This window comes from Pungitius pungitius, chromosome 5, assembly GCF_949316345.1.
Source record: "Pungitius pungitius chromosome 5, fPunPun2.1, whole genome shotgun sequence".
Lineage (NCBI taxonomy): Eukaryota > Metazoa > Chordata > Actinopteri > Perciformes > Gasterosteidae > Pungitius > Pungitius pungitius.
Genome location: NC_084904.1, coordinates 22192433 through 22212745, shown reverse-complemented (window position 1 = coordinate 22212745; position 20313 = coordinate 22192433). Strand labels below are relative to the sequence as shown.

Sequence of the window (20313 nt, the reverse complement as noted above, 5' to 3'; positions counted from 1 at the left end):
CTAACTAAAGGCGCTTTGCTTTAAATGCAGCCGCCGCAAGGGATTATGGGAAGGCACGAAACTCCTGTCCTCTCATGATGGATGGTGCGGTACGTGCTAAATACGAATAGTGCTGCTGTTTGCTGCGACATGGCCCGTTACCATGGCAACATCACGACTTGGGTTTATTTCATATTGTAAATAGATTTTTTTAAATGTAATATTTTCTTCCTCTCCGGTTAGAACGACTTGCAGGCTCTCATAAAGGTGATTGTTAAGTAATCTATTAAACAGATTTGGTCAAAACAGGTCGATGATTAAGTTCAGTTTACAGTTTTAAAGTAGCATCGCATACTCTTGGATGGTTGTTTTTTTTATCCTTCATGCCTCCGGGTTTCTCCCAGTCAACCTGCGTTTGACACAACGCTATGCATTGTGGGTACTCTACGCCTTGTCACCTGACGCCCCGCCCATCTCCTCTCAGTAGAGCCCCTCCTCCTCGGACCTGGACATCAAGGACGTCATGGATACAAGAGGCTCATAACTGTATAACCTGTATTTCCACCTGCTGCTAAATAAGTGAAAACACCTATTTAAAATGTGCTTTATTCAGGAATATTCAAATGAAGTTCAAATGAAAGGACGCAACCAGAGTTTAAAAAATAAAACAAAACTTTATTTTAAAAAACAACAAACTGTCTGAGAACATAATCATAGAATACATTTGGATACATTTTGCTAACATACTTTACAGATTTATGATTATAATATAAAAAGGAAGTCACCGTACAGTTGAAAATAATTGATGTGAAATTATGAAAACGAAATGGGTCGAGTTCAACGCCACAAACTCCACAAAAGGAAGGAAAACACACTCAAAACCGCACACGACTCTTCTACAGAACATTCTCATCCGAGTCGGCCCTTCTTCCTCTTCAGCCATCTTTTCCCAGAATCCTCTCCTCTCCACGCCTGCAGACAGGAGGAGCGGCGATGAAGCATTTAGCGTGGAACCGTTAGCAGAACGCCGTGTCGGGCGATATTTACCTGATTCAGTGGCGTCCTGCTCTTTTCTCATCCAGGTATTTGATGTATTTCCTCACCCATAACTTATTGTTGGGGTGGGAGACGCACAGCGTCTTTCCAAGCTTTGTGATGAACCTGTTGCAGCAGATGAGAGGCAGGTGAGTGAGGTCGGACCTCAGACCACACGGGAGCCTGCTGCTGGTTAATGGAGACGAGCTCGCCACTCACCCGGTGGCGCTGATTCTACACCCGTTCCCAGCCTCCTGGATGGTGTAGCTCTGAAGGAGGTGAAGCGGCATGGGCTTCTCAGCCACCGTCAGGCAGCAGTCCACCATCATCTCAGCTGCAGAGAGAAAACGCAGAAGGGGGGGAGGGGGGGGGGGGGGGTGTTAAAATCGGCAGGCGGCCCGGCGGGTGGATTCGAGATGGAGGAGTCTCACCTGATGCGAAGCCCACGCAGAGGAGTCCCAGCAGGAGGAGCGCCGCAGTGGAGGAGGCCATGTCTCTGGGGTTTGTTGGTGCTGCTCGGAAGCTCGGTCTCTTCGGGGTCTGTGAAGGTGCTGCAGTGAGGAGGAGAGCTGCAGGTGGATTTATATACGGCTGTACGGGGGAAAATGAAAGTGGGATGAAAGCGTCGGCGGTTCGCTGGCGCGCTTCCAACCAATTACCTCTTCACCCAAACCCTGCGGGTTATTTTTATTTATTTCTCCAGCGTGTCTTCACAGAAACACTTATCTTATATCAACCGCGACAAATACCTGCCACGCATCAAGGAATCCAAGCACGCATTACGACAATAAAGTCAAACTCATCAAGAACTGTGTTTTTTCGGGGGGGGGGGGGCATCGTGAGTTATCTTAATTGTCTTTTAATTCTTGCATTTTATTTCACTTTATTGTATGACATGTTATGATGTGAGCCACTTTGAGTCTGCCTTGTGTATGAAAAGCGCTATACATATAAACTTGCCTTGCCTTCCATCGCTCTCAGAGCTGCACAGCAGGGTGGCGGCTGGTGAGCGTCTCCGGGGGCGTTTTACCTGGAATGCTCACTGCCCGCACTGATTGCGTTTCACTCCGGGGCCTCTTGTCTGTGTGAGAGTTCACGCGTTCGTGTGTGTGCATGTAGCTACCGGTGCACAGTCTGCCGTTGAGCTTTTTCCTACTGGAGGCGTCGGTTTTGGCAACCCGTGAGGGATCAGACACTTCGCGGGAAGCTTGTTTGACTAATATGGGTTTATTTCCGGTTACTTTCACTGGAATATGTGCATCACGATATGACGTCCTCACCCAAAGTACAAGAAGAATTTAAGCTATTTTTATAAAATGAATAGTTCAATATTTGCAGAATTATATGTTGTTTTTTCTCAGTGTGGCATGAGAAAATGATTCTGTCTCTAAATCTCATGTCCCAATTTCAATGTCATTTTTTTCTTCATTTTACAGTGTATTTCAAGGTGGGGTCGCTAACAGGAGAACTCTGCATTCTGGGACCCTTCAGCACGCACAAGTTCATTGCTCCAATCGACGACGTTTAATCATCAACACAACTTTTCCCAGCTGACTAATCTGTCTGCCAACTTGACCTGGGTGACACCTTCATTCAGCCGCAGGCCACAAGGCCTCCCACGCATCGCTGCAGCTGTTGCATCATGCAACAGACGAGGTTCAGTAACTGCAGACCGAGGGTAACGATGTAAATCTGCATCTTTTAGAGCAGAACTGAGTAAAGCTCGTTCACTTTAAACCGATTAGCAATAAGTGCCTTTAGTCACCGCCTGTGGTTTTGTGGCTGCGTTCCTAATAAAAACAGTTTGTAAATAGCAAGCTGGGTTTGATAAAACCACAGAAAAACCACAACTTTGCGGTGGTGCTGCTGTTTTTCGCTCCAGCAACAGTTGTTTCAACCCCCTTAATAGAAAAAGTTTGCTTTACAACACAACAACGCGTATGTCTGTCCCTTCTACATGAACGTCACAATATATCGTAGGCTACTTTGCGCTTTCGTTGACTCCACCTGCTTTAGCTGCGAGATGCTAAAGGGCTAAATAGCTTCATGCTAATGTTTTGTGCGGCTCGTGCAGCGGACACCGGGGCAGCGTTCATATCGTTGACGACCTTTTTTCCATGACTAAAACGAGACGAAAGCGGATCTTAAACAATAAAAATGTGACTATGACTAAATCTCTGCTAACTTTTGTTAACGAAACGAAAATGTTGGTATTTTTTTTTATTTGCGTGCACCTAACAGACGTTCGGCCCCGTACAGCGGTTATTAACGTGTCATGATGACGTCGTCCACGGACCCAGACCGCTCGGTCACTGTGGGGGCAGCGGTGGTGCTTGTCACCTTTCTTGTTTTCTGGTGGCCAGCGTTTGGAGACACGCGCACTTCAACCAGTTCACGCGCCACGTCTCGAGAAGACGGTGTTGAACCGTCTCGGTTTGTTACTAAGCAACAAAGAACGCGCGAGCACACGTGACAGGTGGAGGCTTTTGATGGAGCTGCTCAGTGCAGGTGAAGGATGTGGTGGCACAGAGCAGGTGGAGGAAAACCACGAGTGGTGAAACCAAAAGATAAAGAGGAGAGAAAGAGAAATAAAAGACTGTTCAATAAAAAGTGGGGGTCCAGTTGAGAATGACTGGTTCACGATCCAGCCCAAAAAAATAATGCCTTTCACCGATTGTAGGACGTTAAGGGGTCTCTTTTGTTGGGACAAGCCATTTCACAGTGGAAACAATAAAGGACCATGACGTTTCCGTTGGTCGTGTCAAAAGCATCGCGAGGTTTAGGTTCCTGGTTCTCGTGAAGTCTGCGGAGCTTTACACCCTTGCAAATTTGTTAAATATACTTGCAGATAAATGCTTTGCTACTTCTTAAAAGCCAAATCCTTTCATGTAATGATTTTTCGCATGTCATTTATATCCATCCATCTGTTCTTGGCCCCTCTGTCAAACTTTAGAACCCATTGTGGCCCATCCTAGGAGAGATATCTAATGGACAAGTACTGCAAGATGGACTGTTTGTCACAGTATGTTGTCTTGTCAATTATTTCTCTCCGCCCCCTCCCAGGTGTTTCCCGTTCCCTGATTTCCTCCCCTGTGTATTTAACCTCTGTTCGTTTGTCGGCTCCCTGCCAGATCGTCTTGTGTCTTTTGCCAAGCCTTCCAGCGTTTTTCTCCGTCTCTCCCGACCTGCTCTTAGTGAACGATCCCCACCTGTCTGACCACGCCTGTCTCCTGCCCGACCCTCGCCTGTCTGACCACGCCTCTGTCCTGCTCGACCCCCGCCTGTCTGACCACACCTGTCTCCTGCCCGACCCTCGTCTGTCTGACCACGCCTGTCTCCTGCCCGACCCTCGCCTGTCTCCTGCCCGACCCTCGCCTGTCTCCTGCTCGACCCTCGCCTGTCTCCTGCCCGACCCTCGTCTGTCTGACCACGCCTGTCTCCCGCCCGACCCTCGTCTGTCTCCTGCCCGACCCTCGCCTGTCTCCTGCCCGACCCTCGCCTGTCTCCTGCTCGACCCTCGCCTGTCTCCTGCCCGATCCTCGCCTGTCTCCTGCCCGACCCTCGCCTGTCTCCTGCTCGACCCTCGCCTGTCTCCTGCCCGACCCTCGTCTGTCTGACCACGCCTGTCTCCCGCCCGACCCTCGTCTGTCTCCTGCCCGACCCTCGCCTGTCTCCCGCCCGACCCTTGCCTGTCTCCCGCCCGACCCTCGCCTGTCTCCTGCCCGACCCTCGCCTGTCTCCTGCCCGACCCTCGCCTGTCTCCTGCCCGACCCTCGCCTGTCTCCTGCTCGACCCTCGCCTGTCTCCTGCCCGACCCTCGTCTGTCTGACCATGCCTGTCTCCAGCCCGACCCTCGCCTGTCTCCTGCTCGACCCTCGCCTGTCTCCTGCCCGACCCTCGCCTGTCTCCTGCCCGACCCTCGCCTGTCTCCTGCCCGACCCTCGCCTGTCTCCTGCCCGACCCTCGCCTGTCTCCTGCCCGACCCTCGCCTGTCTCCTGCTCGACCCTCGCCTGTCTCCTGCCCGACCCTCGTCTGTCTGACCATGCCTGTCTCCAGCCCGACCCTCGCCTGTCTCCTGCTCGACCCTCGCCTGTCTCCTGCCCGACCCTCGCCTGTCTCCTGCCCGACCCTCGCCTGTCTCCTGCCCGACCCTCGCCTGTCTCCTGCTCGACCCTCGCCTGTCCCCTGCCCGACCCTCGTCTGTCTGACCATGCCTGTCTCCAGCCCGACCCTCGCCTGTCTCCTGTTTGACCCTCGCCTGGCTGACCACGACTCATCGTGCGCCCGTCCAGGTCGCGTTCATAAATAAAAACTCTGCATCCAGCCCACCTGCGTCCCGCGTCTGCTCTTGGGTCGTCTCCAGTGAGATTCTGACACTGTTATGCAGTTGTAGACACAACACAGGGGGTCCCTGGGCCTGAGAAGGGAAGAAAATGAGTTTAATGTGACTAAAACTAGACTAAAATGGTCAGAGTTTTCGTCGACGAAAACCAGACTAAAACTAAGAAGGATTAAAATGACTAAATGTGACTAAAACTAACATGCATTTTCGTCTAAAAGACTAAGACTAAATCAGAAATAGCTGCCAAAATGAACAGTGCACCGGGGTCATCAGAAGTTTTGAACTGAAAACAGGTTCCGCTGCTGCAGTTGGCCACATGACAGATGAACGCTGAACAATATAGTAACTGAAATAAAAACAAGAAGGCAAGTCAAAAGAGGATGAAAAGCTGCTTGAAGCTGCAGCGATGGCTGATAATCCTGTCATTGCTTTTGTTGTTGAAATTGAAATAAGGCGTTTTGTATTGAACAAAAAAAGGGGCCTCGGTGTCCTCATACGACTTGACAAAGTCCTGCTTTGTCGGGCCGCTTTATGGATATGATTTACTGTTCACACACCCGGAGGACAACCACCCCCTGAACCCGTCCCAGTCGTTCCTCCCCCAGATCTCCCACGAAGAGAAAGGGCTCGAATGGGAGTGAAATCATGTCTGGGGAATCACGTGATTATCAGGAAACACAGGGACAGACTCCTTTTAAAGCGAAGATTTAGCAGAAAGGTCTGAGACAAAAAGAAGGACAAAAAGAGAATCAGGCCAGAAGAAAGCATATCTGTGTCAAAGAGCGAACGCAGAGCTGCCGAGGCATGAAAACCACACGAACTGTTAGATAAGAAGTCATAACTTATCGGAGGGGAATTCTTACGGTCCTGTAAGAGTGACCACGTGACTGCAGCTGCAGCAGACAAAAAGGATTTTAAGTGTTTGAGTGTGTTGGCAGACAAACATCCCTGCAGAGCTGGATGGGAAGCGATACATTTACAGGAAACTGCAACCTTACTTTAATGCTTCCACTCCCACTAGCACGCTGATGTTCTAGCAGCTCTTCACATTTCCAACATGTCCACTTGCATTAAACAGGATTTCATTTTGCACAGATGGATTTTTCCTATTCTGATATTCAGAGGTTTGGCGAATGCGCATATTGGCTTCATCGCAGAGCATTGGATGAGAAGAAGGACACCATGTTTCCATTGGGGGGGGGGAACCCCCAAATGCGTGCAGATATCCATTGTGCAGGCAAACTCAGAATGAAAGTAGACATCACCTTCGTTGTGTTATCTGAATTCAAAGATGAGACGCACAATCGTCCAAACACGAAGATGTAAACAACCCAAATCTCCCTTGTGAGATCTATATTTTCGGAAAAAATGTTCTAAACACAAGATGTTTTTTTTTATCAAACGGAACTGAAACTGAATTGAAAATTGTCGTGTCTGACTCTCTCTTTCGTTGGAATTGAGATTCTCTGGTGTTGTTTAACTCACCAGAGGAACTAATCCGACCCCACTGTGGTCTGCTGACGTGAATTCTCACTCAATGCACGACAACCTGGAATTAAACGCAGCCAATTATTAATTCATTAATTTGGGGCATTGGCGCGTGATTGACAGCGGGTAGCATCTCCACAGAGGTGCATCCAGTTTTGTTTTCTCCCCTCGGTTATCGGCGTGTCGCGCTCACAGTGGAGCTTCATGTTCGGTCTTGTATCAGATGTTTTAAAGACACTGTTCCTTGGAGCATTGTTGTTCCTTTCCTTTGTATTTACTCAATCATCTCCGTGGTGGGAAAGTTCCACCGGCCCCCATGCTGAACTTCGGTGAGATGTCTCTTTTTGTGTCCTCAGGTGCTTCTGTGGGGTCTTTGCCTGGTTGTTGCAGGTCTTGGTTTACTGATAAACTTCTTGGCTTTTCCTCCTTTTCAGCGCTGAAAGACACCTTGCAGACTGCAGCTTCGTCCTCCTGGCGAGGTAGGGGTTGGTTCCTCACTAAAGCTCTTGTAGGTGGTGGGACTGCTCCGTCAGCAATTTTGCGAAGTCTTGTTCCAGAGAAAACACCACTAGCTTCTACCCATTGCTGTAATTATGAGCCGGGCCGTAGCCAATATCAATACCGTAGTGTTATTTTCCTAATTGCGTACGAAGCGAGGAATCGAAACTTAAGGCACATTTTTTTTTTTGCTTTTGATTCAGGGGATAAACGTGGACAGACAAAGGATGCACTTCATCTCCAACTGCCAAGACGAGGTAGACTTTCAGGTCTGACATGCACGCATTGCATTTGACATTGGGTATTAATATCGCAATCTGGAACATTTCCAGGCCCAAACCTTAAACAACGCAATACATTTAGCTTTCGATTACAGACTTTGGTCCAAAAGAGGGAAAATAGAACCAGAGCGTCCCGCTTCATTCTTGTCATCCGATATCACGAGATACCTGGAAACGTATTCTTTTGAAGAACGATTACCACAGAATGACTCGTGTTGTAACACCAAGGGATCACTTTCACCGGCTGAGGTTACTGTGGCGAGTGGTTTGTCACAGGAAACCACAACCCCAGCACACAGTGGCTTTGATTGAATGGGAGTTAAATGAGAACTGCTGTCACCTAGTGTCCCATCGTCGATAATACAACGTTCAATGAGTCAAACTGTTGAGCTTCCTGCAGGAGGAGACATCAGGAAAATTACCCCTTGCAAAGTGAGAAGAAAAAAAGCAGTGTGTTATTGTAGGATTTTGCATAGGAACAATTATTGATGTTGTAATAATTCTTCATAATAATTACAAAGCGTATTTATTTATTCGTAAATTATTGCACAATATCCTGTTAGTTCCAACCGAAGATAAACCTTTAATCCAATGGATGTGTCCCGTAAACCGGGTGCCTTCTCGCATTCATCCGACAGGTGTCGCGGTCGCCCTGCGGACGGCGCCTCGGCGGCGGCCGGGAGAGGATGCTGCTGTTCGGGGCTCAATCAGCGCTGGGACGAGCTGCCTTTATTTTGATGTTGAGGAAAGATGGCTACCAGGAGCAAGGAGAGGAAGCAGTGACCACTTTTTTTTGTGGAGCGCGGCATCGCGCCGTGACACATGGATATGCAAGGAGTGCCACACGCTACTGACGTATTGGAGGGTTTTCGTCGACTTTCTAGCCGAAGGATTCTGCTGCGTACCGGTGAGTGGACGACGGGTAACGACGAGGAGAGGCGCAGCGGTCGGCGTACGGCGGCTGGCTAGCGCCGCTAGCCGACTAGCATGCTAGTTAGCTAACGCGGACAGGAATGTTCATCTCGGCTCGCGTCAACGGTCCTTTTTCGAGTGAAGCCGCGCCACGGCCGCCGTTAGCATGCCGGCGGTGACGGCCGGGAACACCCCACATGCCCAGCAGTAACATTGAAACGCAAAACACCCTTTTTATTTACAACGTATTTTCTATTGAAGGCCAACGTTCCCGTTCAGCTCGACAGTTGCGGTTGAGATGCTGCGATGCTAGCGCGATCAGCCGGTCAGCCGCTAGCTAGCTAGCTAGCTAACGGCCACTAATGCCGTTATGCCGACGTAGCCGGAGGCGTTCCGGTATTTAAACATTTAACGTGTTGTGTTTCCAGCAGGCGCCCCCACCCCCCGCGGTGTCTTTTTAGTGCACGTTGAACGTTAAATGGTGACGGGGAGAACTGACCCCGGCTGTGAGGTAACCGTCGCGGGGGGTGGGGGGGCTGAATTGATGACTGAACACGAGCGTTAATTAACGGGCTAAAACCCGGGGAGGCTGTAACGTCGCCACAAGTCAGAGCCACCGACAACGCCGCAGTGACTGGCGCATCCAGGTACCATCCCATCGGCCTCGTTCCGTGCCCAGCTGTGCGCCTGATGTGCAACTTGGAGCAACGTGCGTTTGCGCGTGCCCACTGACCAGGGCATTGTTCCTGATCACACGGACGCTCACCTACCGACCCAACAGCAGCTCAGTGTGTGTGTGTGTGTGTGTGTGTGTGTGCTGCTTCCAATGTTGTCACAAACTTGTATCCGTGCGTGCGTGTGCAAGACACAGATCACGTGATGTTTCCTGCAGGTTTTTATCCTGGCTGCAGATTCAGACAGCGATCAGACGAAGGTGCTGTTTGAGGTCCAAACACTTCTCGCCATCGATCGGTATAAAAGGATAAAGTGCAACGGGCCATTTTTTTATTTTTAGAAATGCGTAGTTTTAGAAAAACTGTTACCTGCTTGACTTCTCCAAAAATACGTAGCAAAAAAACGAATCATGCTTCTCTTATTTGTGCGTCGCTGCTGCCGCGGTGTAGAATTGCTTTGAAGCAAGTGCCTGAATAGATGTCATTCTGTGCACATAATCACGATCATCCACTCCATTAATCAGCCACGGTGAACATTTACCTGCTTTCCCACCTCGTGGAACGCGTCGTGTTACTTTTGATGTTCAGCATCAGTTGTTTTTATTGAGGCAGATGCCTGTGGGAAACAATCACACACCTGTTTGTGTCAACACTTCACACTCCTTTACACCCTATTCAGTCACACTCGACAGCAACGTGGTGAATGTGACCTGCGTCTCTATTGTGTGTCCTGTTTGTGTCGTCCTTTTTAAGGAACAACACCTATGGGACGCTATTACGCATGATTTGCTTTTTAGAAAACACCTCTGACAACAGAAACTGGATATTATGAGCTTCATGAGTTTGGCCTAATAGTTATTTACAGCGTGACTACTGCGCGTTCAAACCTCGTTCTGTTTTGACGCTACAAGAGAATATAATTCAAAGTTTTAGCAGACAAATGCACTTAATAAACCAGGCAAGTAACGTATGCAAGAAATGATGCCTTTACATATAAAAACATCCACATTATAGAAAAGTCTAGTTTCTAACATTAACCGTCCCGCTGACTCCCCCATCAAAAGTCTACTTTCTACATCTCTCTGAGTCATTAGAAAAGGTCGGTGCAGCTCGTCTTTGCATCCGGACTCAACTGGACCTTCACGTGGGTGAAACAAGCGAGCCGAGCCACCCAGAACATCAAGTTATCGTCGTCGCAGTCCGTCAGTGTGTCGGTGCATTTGGCCGCATTAAAGGCATAATGTGGCACGTCAACACGGGCACTTGAAAGAAGAGCAAGTAGACTGAAGTTTGTCTTCTTCACCTTTTGATGGTCGTTCCAGCGCCCTGATCTAATATTCCAACCCGATTAGTTAAAGTAGCTGTAGCTGCACAAACTGTTTGCACACAAGGCCTCCTGTGAGCCCAGGCTCTGATTTGATCTCATTTCTTTCTTTTCTTTTTTTTTTACCGAAACGGCCGCGTTTGCAGAAAGTTCTGTGTAGATGAGGCCAATTGGGTGGTATTACTTTGGAATTATGCAGCTGAGTCGGAGGCGTTGGTTGATGAGGTTGCATTTCTTGTTGTTTCTAACCAGACGAAAAGGCCATGGAAGCCGTCGTCTAGCTCTGGAACTTATTATCAGAATAATGGTCAGATTACTGCCGTTCACCCTTCAGGGTTTGAAATGAGAAAAACCCAAATGATCATGACACCAATGAGTCACCAACCCATTAAAAAAATTTCCATCAATATCGAGCTTAAAAGACAATGATTTATTTGACTGATATTTTTAACTGGTACTAAAATCAACTCCAAGTCTTTCCACTAAAAACTAAATCTCAATCCCAAACAGTAGAAATACTGCCGATGGCTGACATTCAACCTGCAAACATCCAATTTGTTAGATATTGTTTCTCCAAAGTCACACAAAATGTTCAGCCGAGATGGGAATTCATTTTTTGGAAACTTCAGACTGCGAAAACGTGGTTTGAATCCCAGTTGATGGGGATTGAACATTTCTGTGAAAGAATACCATTATTAGCTGAGCTGTGTTTTGGACCAGAATTTGCTTCTTACCAGGTGTAGTCTGCTGTTTGGTGCTTTTTACATATTTATTAACCGAGTGCCTGGTAAACAAAATGATATTGTGCCTGACCAGACCAAAGTGACCTCATTTTAAAGCGGGTTAAACTCTCAATAACCACCGAGGTTCTCATGAAATAAGATGAAGCAAAGCTTTAATCGACAAACTTAAGATTGTTCTGTTATCGATTCGTTTGCCTCTCTGTGGAGGCAACAGTGTGGGATCTGTGCTCCGTTATTGATCCAGTTGATCTGCGCACAAAGCAGATAATGCAGCACAAGGCCGAAGCCGAGTCCTCTCGGAGCACTAAGTGAGCTTCTGCAGGCCGCGCACGTCACATGGAACCAGACTGCGTGCGTGCGTGTGTGTGTGTGTGTGTGTGTGACTAAAGACGCTTTGTCAGATGTCAGACTTCAGTTTCACTTCAGCAGCCGTCGCCCTGGTTGAGGCGAAGCAGAGCGGCGTCATGAACCGGCAGTGGATCACTGGTAATTGGCCCCCAGAGGAAATGGGCTTCGTGACAGCTGGCGGAGAGCGTCGGCACACACCCGCGTGTCAGGATGCACCAATGCTTGAACGTCTCATGAATACACTCAAACGCACACGATGCCGCCAGTTAAAGGGCGCCGTCATTTGTCTCTCAGATCGAGTTTTGGCTTTTTTCCTTCGCGTGTTCGTGCTCTTCTATGCAGACTGAAGATAATATATTTTCCCAGACATTTGATTGTCAAAGATTCCTCTCCACTCAACACTGGATGGTCTGATTATAAGTGTTGATCGATTACAACGACTCTACTGCCCCCCCCCCCCGAAAAAAAATCCAAACTGGCAAAAAAATGTTTGGCTTTTTCTCTTTCTTCATCTTCTCGCTAATTGATGAATCACCAACTTTAAAGGTGCATTCCGCCTGGCACTATACACGTTTTTAAGTACCACGTTTTTCAAAGTCAACGAAAGCAATTTGACTTTGATATCTATTTCTAGGCTGTAATTATCTTAATAATGTACATGAATATAAACTTACTGGCAGATCGGGTACCATGGCCCATTATATGTGCATCCTACTAACAAATATTGGCCTATTTAACAACATAGAGAAACGTTTTCCAGAACCTTTTAATTGGTTTGTCTCGTCCAATCAAAAAAAGCCATTTAATGTGTAAGAAACAGACATGAAAGCAGCTCTTCACATTTGAGAAGATGGAACCAGCATTGCTTGATTTGGGTCTGAAGTCCTTATAATGCAGCGTTAATGTGAACGGGTGTAAACAATGATCTCTAATGGTGTTCACTGTGGCTTATACACCCCCCCCCCCTTCTGGTGTTTCTGGTACCAACACTCCTCCTCCTCCTCTAAAGCCCTGTGCACCCCACCCCGTGTCAGGGGGGAATCAGCTGTGCCAGTCCCGGCAGGCCCCCCCCCACACACACACACACACACACACACTCCCTCCCTCTCTTCTGGCAAACAAAGCTCCTGGCACTGCCCACGAAGAGGCGCCTGGGCGCTCAGCCTCTCCTCCCTCCAGGCCGTGCGGGGGTTGACACCATTGTCGCGGCGTCTCCTCACCAGAAGGACCTTTTCAGGGGAGTCGCTCTGCAGCCACACGGAGGAATATTCTCCTCTCTTTTGATACTGTTGTTGTCGTCGTCGCTGCTGCAGACGCGTCGAGATGCTGGCGGAGCGCAGAGAGAGCGGCAGGTAGGAGAAAGGCAGCACTGGGCTCGTCTCCACGGCGACCGGGGGGTTGTTTACTGTTGTTGGCGAGGCTGATCTCGGGGGAGCCATCGTAGCATGTTTTACGGTCCAAGCGACGCCGAGGGGCAACGTGTGCTACATTTGAGCAGTTTTTCATCATTCCATCGTTGCCACCATGGAGGTGTGTGTGTGTGTGTTTAACAAACGCACAGTATGAAACGGTCTAATTCATGTTAAATAGCATAATGGCTTTGGCATTTTTTAAACTCAAAGGAGGCAAAGTGTTGAGGTGATTGTATTATTGAATTATATATCGAACTGAAGAAAGCCTTTGTTTAACAGGTTTAATTTTATATATACAAGAATGTATGCTTCATGACCTTTTTGTCTTCTAAATATTTTGAATTTCTAAAAACTAGCAAGTAGCAGCAAATTGAGTAGATTCGTGAGGACAAAAACAAACAAACAATCCGTCCAGCTTTAAAAATAATGAAGAGAGCAAAATGGTGGAGAGCAGTGTGGTCCATGGGAGTCACATGGCAACAGCTTTTTAGGGTTAGAGATCCAGAGAGGAGGCCCGTCTGATCGCGTCCTGTCCCCACTGGACGGGCGTCCTGTCCCCACTGGACGGGCGTCCTGTCCCCACTGGACCGGCGTCCTTCTCTCCCCTGGTGGACCCTGTTTATGATGCTCGGGGTGTTGTAGGAGTCTTCTAGTGGTTTGTCAGCCAATAAATGAAAGTTTTATTGATATTTTATGTTGCTCTTTTTTATGGTCAGGATGTGGCTCACGCTGGCTGTATGGCATTAGATGTATTAATCCCCCCCCCCCCCCCCCCCCTACTCTCCCACACACTGTCAAGACAGGAGGCCATTCTGTGATTACATCACTTCCTCCGGAGGAATAACCTCAGAAGCCTCTGAAGAGCTTTGGCTGCCTTCATCTCCCAGGAGTTTGTGCGAGCTCAGTGAGACGTTCATTGAAGCTGGCGTCCGCTTAGGGGGAGAATGCCTTTGAAAAAGACGGGAGGGCCAGGAAAGACACACACACACACACACGCCCACCCACCCACAAGGGAGTCGACTCCTTGTCTTTAGTGTCGGTGGAGACAAGACAAGGTTGGATGGGGTTTCCCCTTAAAACTGGACAGGTTGAGACGGTAGACGATGAGTCACGACTCGGGACGTCTGTTTGTGTCTCTCAGAGGTAGCGAGATGTTCAGGTGTTGTCTCTCGGTTAGAATTGAAGTCTATTGAATAATCTGTTGGGCTGCTCATTTGAGGATCTACTCCAATCCACTGTGTGTAATGAAAGCAGCGTGGTAAATGAAATCTGAGGAGTTAAAACTCCTTTCCCTCCCTATCAAATACACATAGGAGTCATTTAGAGATGCAACATCTGTTGATTTGTAGAGAAGAAGTTGAAGGCGGCATGTCGACGCCGTACTGCATCTAAAGGTCGTTATCTGGCAGCGTCACACGGCCTCCTCGTGACGCTCTCCCTCTGCAGCGATCGATGCCCCTCCCCTTTTGGTCGGGGTCCCGTCCTTATGCCGAGTCCTGTGACATGTGTTGGCCCCCGTGGGCCCCGGTGTGCGGTCGCCGGTCTCCGCTGAGCTTCCCCCCCCCCCCTCACACACTCACACACACACACAGCACTGTCTTTCAGGTTGGACACCTTCGTCTCGCAGTACGCTGTAGTCTCTCCTGACATTTGAGCAACATTTTCAGAAGCAACAAAAAGCGGGGCCCTGTGGCTCGTTGGTGGCTGCTTCTTAGTGACAAAGGGTTCATGAATCTAATCTTAATTAGACACATTGAGTATTGAGACGTGGGGGTTTATCTCCAACGAGCAGAAATCCGCTTCTTCTCAAAACCAAATCCTGGTTCCACAGAGACTGTTCTGAACAAATGTGTTTCTTCCAACACTATGGAGTCATTTAATTGATTTATACTGCCTCCGTTTTCTTACACAAACGGCAACAAAACCACATCAATATTTAATGGCGTGCCGACACATAAACCCTGTAAACATCTGCCAGCTGCCATCTGTCACGTGGCACGTATGCCGCCGGAACCATCCGACCTCCTGCTTCCTGTGCCAGAAGACCTGCACTCACTTCCCCTCGTACGCATTCACTTTGACCCAGTCGCGTGTCACCAGTCAACAGAGGAGGGTTTGTTTGGCCCTAAAGTGTGAAGAAAGATCTGATCCGTTAAATCAGTGTTTGTGTGTGATGTGGACGAGCGAGCAGTAACTCACTCGCTGCTTCTTAACGCTGAAGATCAGTGAGGATCAGTGAAGATCGCTGAAGAGCCAGTAGCGTTTGGTTGTTCTGGAGAAGGCCTCATCTCAGACAGGCTGAGTGAATGCCTAAAAACGCACGGACACGCACTGGTGGAGCAGCACTTCAGACGGAAGTGTACCGTGAAGGTGCGGCTTTGAGTGTGAGGTCACGCAGAGGGCAACAGGACTTCCTAAAGGAGTGATCCGTGAAGGTTCACTCCAATAAAGGGACGACCTCAGCCTTGTAGAATACCAGGCTGATTCTTAATTATTGCGAGAAGGAGCCCCCTCCTCCACGCTACGGCCTGCTTCAGACGCACGTTAATATCTCCACCATGGAGCCACCTCCATACACAGCCAGCAGACACGGACGCTCGCCAACAGTGAATTCGCCCCCCCAGGGCGGCTGGTTGGAACCCAGATCTGTTTAGACCTTGGCCGGTGTGCCCTCGAGCAAGGCCTTCGGGGAGAGTGCACTCGTGAGCGGTGGATTTGAGGTTCCTCTCCGTTGATGGCGAGTGTTTTCTATCAGCGAATGTTTATCTGTGTGTGTGCAGGCTCTGCTGTTCTCTGAGGTCTCCTAGCAACCGTCTTAAAGACAGTCTGGAGAGAATTAGCTGCGTGGAAATAATGGCTATATATATATATATATATATATATATTATATCAACGCTTTTCTATCTTTACTTGAGATGCAGAAACTTGTTCCATATCAGCTTTTCTGTCGCCAAGACCAAGGATGTGGTTTCTGTTTTGAGTCACTTTATTTCCTGAGTAATTTACAAAAAGTACATAGTTGGCTTAGTTTTACGACAAGAATAAAAATCTTTATTACAGTAAGTGAAGGTTCTGGTTCTTTGTCAGTTGAATCAATTCACACGTTCAACTTTTTACTTCCTTTCATTCCTTAAATCGATGTGTATGCAGCGTCGGGTTGTTGACCAGCAATATATGAAAGAAGAATGTATTCAATTGGTCTTAATGTTGAACCTGAGGGGCTTTAGTTTGTTTACCACAAGAAGCCACACTTCTCCCACGTTAACTGTGACAACGACACGCAGGACAATCAGCTGATTAACAGAGTTTTGAATTATGATTTTAATCACTGATTTAAGCCTTAAAGCTATCCGCTCGAGCTTTACGTGTCCTCTTTAACCCCCCCCCCACCCCCACCCCCCCTGCAGGGCTGCCTTTGGCCTGACGAAGCCGCTCAAGATGAACATGGTGAAGAGGATCATGGGCCGGCCGAGGCAGGAGGAGTGCAGCCCCCAGGACAACGCGCTGGGCCTCATGCACCTGCGCCGCCTCTTCTCCGAGCTGTGCCACCCGCCTCGTCACATGACCCAGAAGGAGCAGGAGGAGAAGCTCTACATGATGCTGCCCGTCTTTAACAGGGTAAGATTAAGGTGACCTCCGTGTTAGTGGATACTGGGAATGAATGAAAATAAACTCAACCAGGGAGACTTCACCTGGGATCGTTTTGGAATCTGAACCCGGTGGTTGAAAGAATATCTTCCGGTGACGGTGTTTCCTTTGTGGTTTGAAGGGATGGAGGTGTGTTTATGTGAGGTGCTCCTTCAACAGCTCCGCACAGCTCAATGAGAAGCGTGTCTTCATTTGATTTACCGCGCCGTCCTCCTTTTTGACCTCTGGTGCTGACCTGAGCTGCTTGATGTCACTCAGGGACACAAGTCTGTGACAAAGTGAACATCTGTGTAATGGACAACATGAGTCATTCTTCTAAACAAACCTTTGATCTGACATACGCTGATCTCTCGATAATTGATTGATTGGTCTTTTTTTGATTAACTGACTAATCGTTTGTTCTCTAAAATATTGGGACCTGAAGTATTCAATATACAACGATGTATAGCAGCGGAAATTGGCAAATAAAAAAAAAACGTATCTTTTTATATTTGTTTTTTTTTTATTTGATGAAAATGACTAATTGATGTAACTTGAGTGGGTCTGATGTATGATGTGCTAGATTGTATTGGAGGTGATGCTTTGAAGAGGAATACGTTTCTTCATCTCGGAAAGATCGCGTGACTCGTGACGTGATTTCGTGTCAGTGATGTCCGTCTTCATGTCCTCTGATGCGGTCGTGTCCCTCTTCGTCTCACTGGACGCCGAGGCCCTCTCCACTAATTACCGCCACGGGCTCCAGAAGCCGAGGAGTCTCGGTGCTTTCGTGTGCGACTCGCCGGGTCAATAAATCAGCGACGAGTCGTAGTTTGTCCTCTCTTGTCTTGTCCTCCGCTTAAGAGCTGCCAGGAAAAGAAACGTGGCCTAACTCCACGCTGATGAGCACTGCTTCCTGTGATAACAGCTGTTAACTCTTATTACGCAACTAGCCTAAGAGAGTAAGCCCCTCTATGCCATGCTGCCTCCTGGAGGCCTACTGGAGGTCTACTGGAGGCCTACTGGAGGCCTACTGGAGGCCTACTGGAGGCCGACTGAATGTACTTTATTGCTGTAACGGTGAATAAAGAGGAACAGATGATCTCATGCTTCCCTTTCACACTTTTATCTGTAGCTTCAGCTACTTCAGCTGTTTGATGCTGCTGAACTAGTTAAATCCTTCTAACACTATTGTAAACCCTTCTGTGTGGATAATAGAGGGCTCAGCAAGGGGGGGGCAGTTCCTTTTTATATTTTCTCTCTTAAAGACGCAGTACAGTGTCTGTACGTGTTGTAGTTTCATGGCGCCATATGTTAGTGTCTTTGTCCATTAGATGTTCGCTACCTTGGTTTTCTTTCCTTCTCTAACCGACCTGTCTGCTTCAGGTGTTTGGGAACGCTCCACCCACCACCATGACGGAGAAGTTCTCCGACCTGCTGCAGTTCACCACCCAGGTGTCCCGGCTCATGGTGACCGAGATCCGACGAAGGGCCTCCAACAAGTCCACAGGTGAGCCCTCCGACGCACTGATTCATAGCGGGGAAGAGGAAATGTCCACTGTGACATTCCTGATGAGCTGTGATGGGTCCTCCTCCTCCTCCTCCTCCTCCTCCTCCTCCTCCTCCTCTCTCTGAACGTGTGACGTGTTGTTTCCAAGCAGCTTTCCGATCTCTTGGAGCCCAGCTGGTCAGCAGGCCTCTGCAGATTGAGTCAGTAGTTGCAGTGGTCTGTCGTCATCACAAACAACTGATCCAAAGATAGCAACTAGAGGGTGGATCGTCATGCAGGGAGGGGGGGGGGCAAACATTGTTGAATCATGGAGAGAGAAAGTAACTGTTTGGTTTTGTTGAGCCCTGCTCAAACAGCATTGCCAGTGATGAGGAGAAATATATATATGCAAAATTTCAATTCCCTGCTCCCTACAGAGCAGAGGGGGGGTGGGGTAGGGAGGGTAGGGGAGGGGGAGGGGGATGGCTCTGTACATGTGGATTATATTCTCTAATGAATCTGCCAGAGGTTGATTGCTTCTCCTCCTCCACCGTGCCGTGAAGGTGGAGAATGGAAAATCACACATCACATCACGACAGGTGCTAATAACCTCTTCATGTGTGCCCCCCCCCCATATTGCGGAAGTGTGTTGTAGACGCATGTCTCTTCCACCGAGGTGATTTATTCGTTGCATAACTGATGGTTTTTCCGGCGGCCCATCTGCCCCCTCCACAACGAGCTGTCTGTTTCCATCATGACCCTCATGTCCATGCTTACTCCCCCCCCCCCCCCCCTCTTCCCCCCCCAGAGGCAGCCAGTCGCGCCATCGTCCAGTTCCTGGAGGTGAACCAGAGCGAGGAGGCGAGTCGTGGCTGGATGCTTCTGACCACCATCAACCTGCTGGCCTCCTCCGGACAGGTCGGTAGAACAACAACAATGTTTTTGGGGGGGTTTTCTAAAGAATTGCCCTCATAAATGCAGGTTAACTCTGAGGAATCAACTTGTAAAGGAAAAAAGGTTCTCTCTGCTTTCTCCGTCTCTTCGACCCATTTGCATTTCTCCTCTTTGATCTCCTAGAGCAGAAAATAGCATCAACCCCCCGAAAGAACAGGGTCTTGAGCACAAGTACAAATTCCCACCTGACCCCAGCTCACTCCCCCCCCCCCCCCCCCCCAAAACAAACAAACAAACAAACACAAAGCACTGTGCCGAGTGAAGAGGCGTCTAAACCAAATCTGTGTTGCGATTGGCGGGAGGAGAGCTGGTCGTTAGCTGTTAGCTGTTAGCCTCACGTAGCTCGATAGCTTCCAGCTAGCGCACGGAGCTAGCACTAAGTTGCATATATGAGACGTTCATGGGTTATCTGTGAAAAACGTGAATCGCAATGCTGTAATCATGATGTGTTCAAATTAAATCTTTGTCAATCAATACTTTTTTGAAAAATAAATTATTTAAATAAATGTATTTAAAAAAAAATGTGATTGCTAATCACATCTTATATTTTGATGTTGGTCACCACGGAATATCCCGGTCTAACGGTTACACATCCAGCTCTTGTTTTTTGTACTTTTCGGGCCGGCGTTCCCAGGAGGTCTCGAGGAGGCTTGGGGGGGGGGGGGGGGCTGTCAGGTGACCGGCTGGCTGCTCTCGATGCTCCGCTGCACACCAGAAATGTTGTTGCCCTCTCCTTCTCCTCGGGTTTTAAAACCCACACAACACAACTCTGCTGTTCCTATTTTAGTCACAACGCACAAAGAGCATGCATGGGCTTGAAAGAAAGGTGAGCTACAGTGGTTGATACTATTAATGCAGGATCGTCGAAGCCTAAATGGGGGGGTGCGCTGCTTTCTGTTTACGCAGCAATTTAGAAACTAATTTTTCCCGTTAGAGGCCTGTTCAGCTCCACAGAAGAGTTCTAACGCTTCGGATGGTTGAATGATCCCATCTGTCCCAACTGAAGCCAGATTGTTTGTACTCGATTTGATGGTTTGTGCACGTTCACGTGTTTGCTGGGTTTTAAGGGCCTTTTCTTTTTAATCCACCTCGACGGCTTTTATTTCCGCGCCTCTCAGACGCTTCGCTCGTTAGAGCAAAACAAACCCATCACACGCATAAATACACGGCTCATTGTCCTCATATTTTAGCTGGAGTGTGTGTTGCCAT

The 20313-nt window shown here is 48.5% G+C and overlaps 2 protein-coding genes across 5 annotated transcripts in view; one reads left to right on the top strand and one right to left on the bottom strand.

The window, feature by feature from the left end:
• Nucleotides 1–633: 633 nt before the first annotated feature.
• On the bottom strand, nt 634–1666 carry LOC119224931 (C-C motif chemokine 19-like). The gene is made up of 4 exons (XM_037482405.2): nt 1446–1666; nt 1234–1348; nt 1027–1140; nt 634–951 (listed from the first exon to the last, which is right to left on the bottom strand). Exons 1-3 carry the CDS (start codon nt 1504–1506, stop codon nt 1032–1034), a joined length of 285 nt encoding a protein of 94 aa, XP_037338302.2. The 5' UTR covers nt 1507–1666; the 3' UTR covers nt 634–951; nt 1027–1031.
• Nucleotides 1667–8313: 6647 nt separating this feature from the next.
• The window catches only part of wdfy3 (WD repeat and FYVE domain containing 3), a 49228-nt gene continuing 37228 nt past the window's right edge, over nt 8314–20313 (top strand). For 3 of the 4 annotated variants that reach the window (XM_062562605.1, XM_062562603.1, XM_037482197.2), the window contains exons 1-4: nt 12750–12977; nt 16445–16655; nt 18048–18171; nt 18959–19068. In XM_062562605.1, coding sequence (XP_062418589.1) covers nt 12949–12977; nt 16445–16655; nt 18048–18171; nt 18959–19068 — 474 coding nt within the window. In that variant the 5' untranslated portion in view covers nt 12750–12948. Of the gene's footprint in view, nt 8532–12749; nt 12978–16444; nt 16656–18047; nt 18172–18958; nt 19069–20313 lie in introns of those variants that run through there. The other variant, XM_062562604.1, reaches the window with a different exon arrangement.

Coding starts and splice junctions, on each gene's coding strand:
- LOC119224931 (XM_037482405.2), bottom strand. CDS start 1,506: ATGGCCTCCTCCACTGCGGCGCTCCTCCTGCTGGGACTCCTCTGCGTG. Junction 1,349..1,445: donor CTGCGTGGGCTTCGCATCAG/GTGAGACTCCTC, acceptor TTCTCTCTGCAG/CTGAGATGATGGTGGACTGC. Junction 1,141..1,233: donor TGTAGAATCAGCGCCACCGG/GTGAGTGGCGAG, acceptor CTGCTGCAACAG/GTTCATCACAAAGCTTGGAA.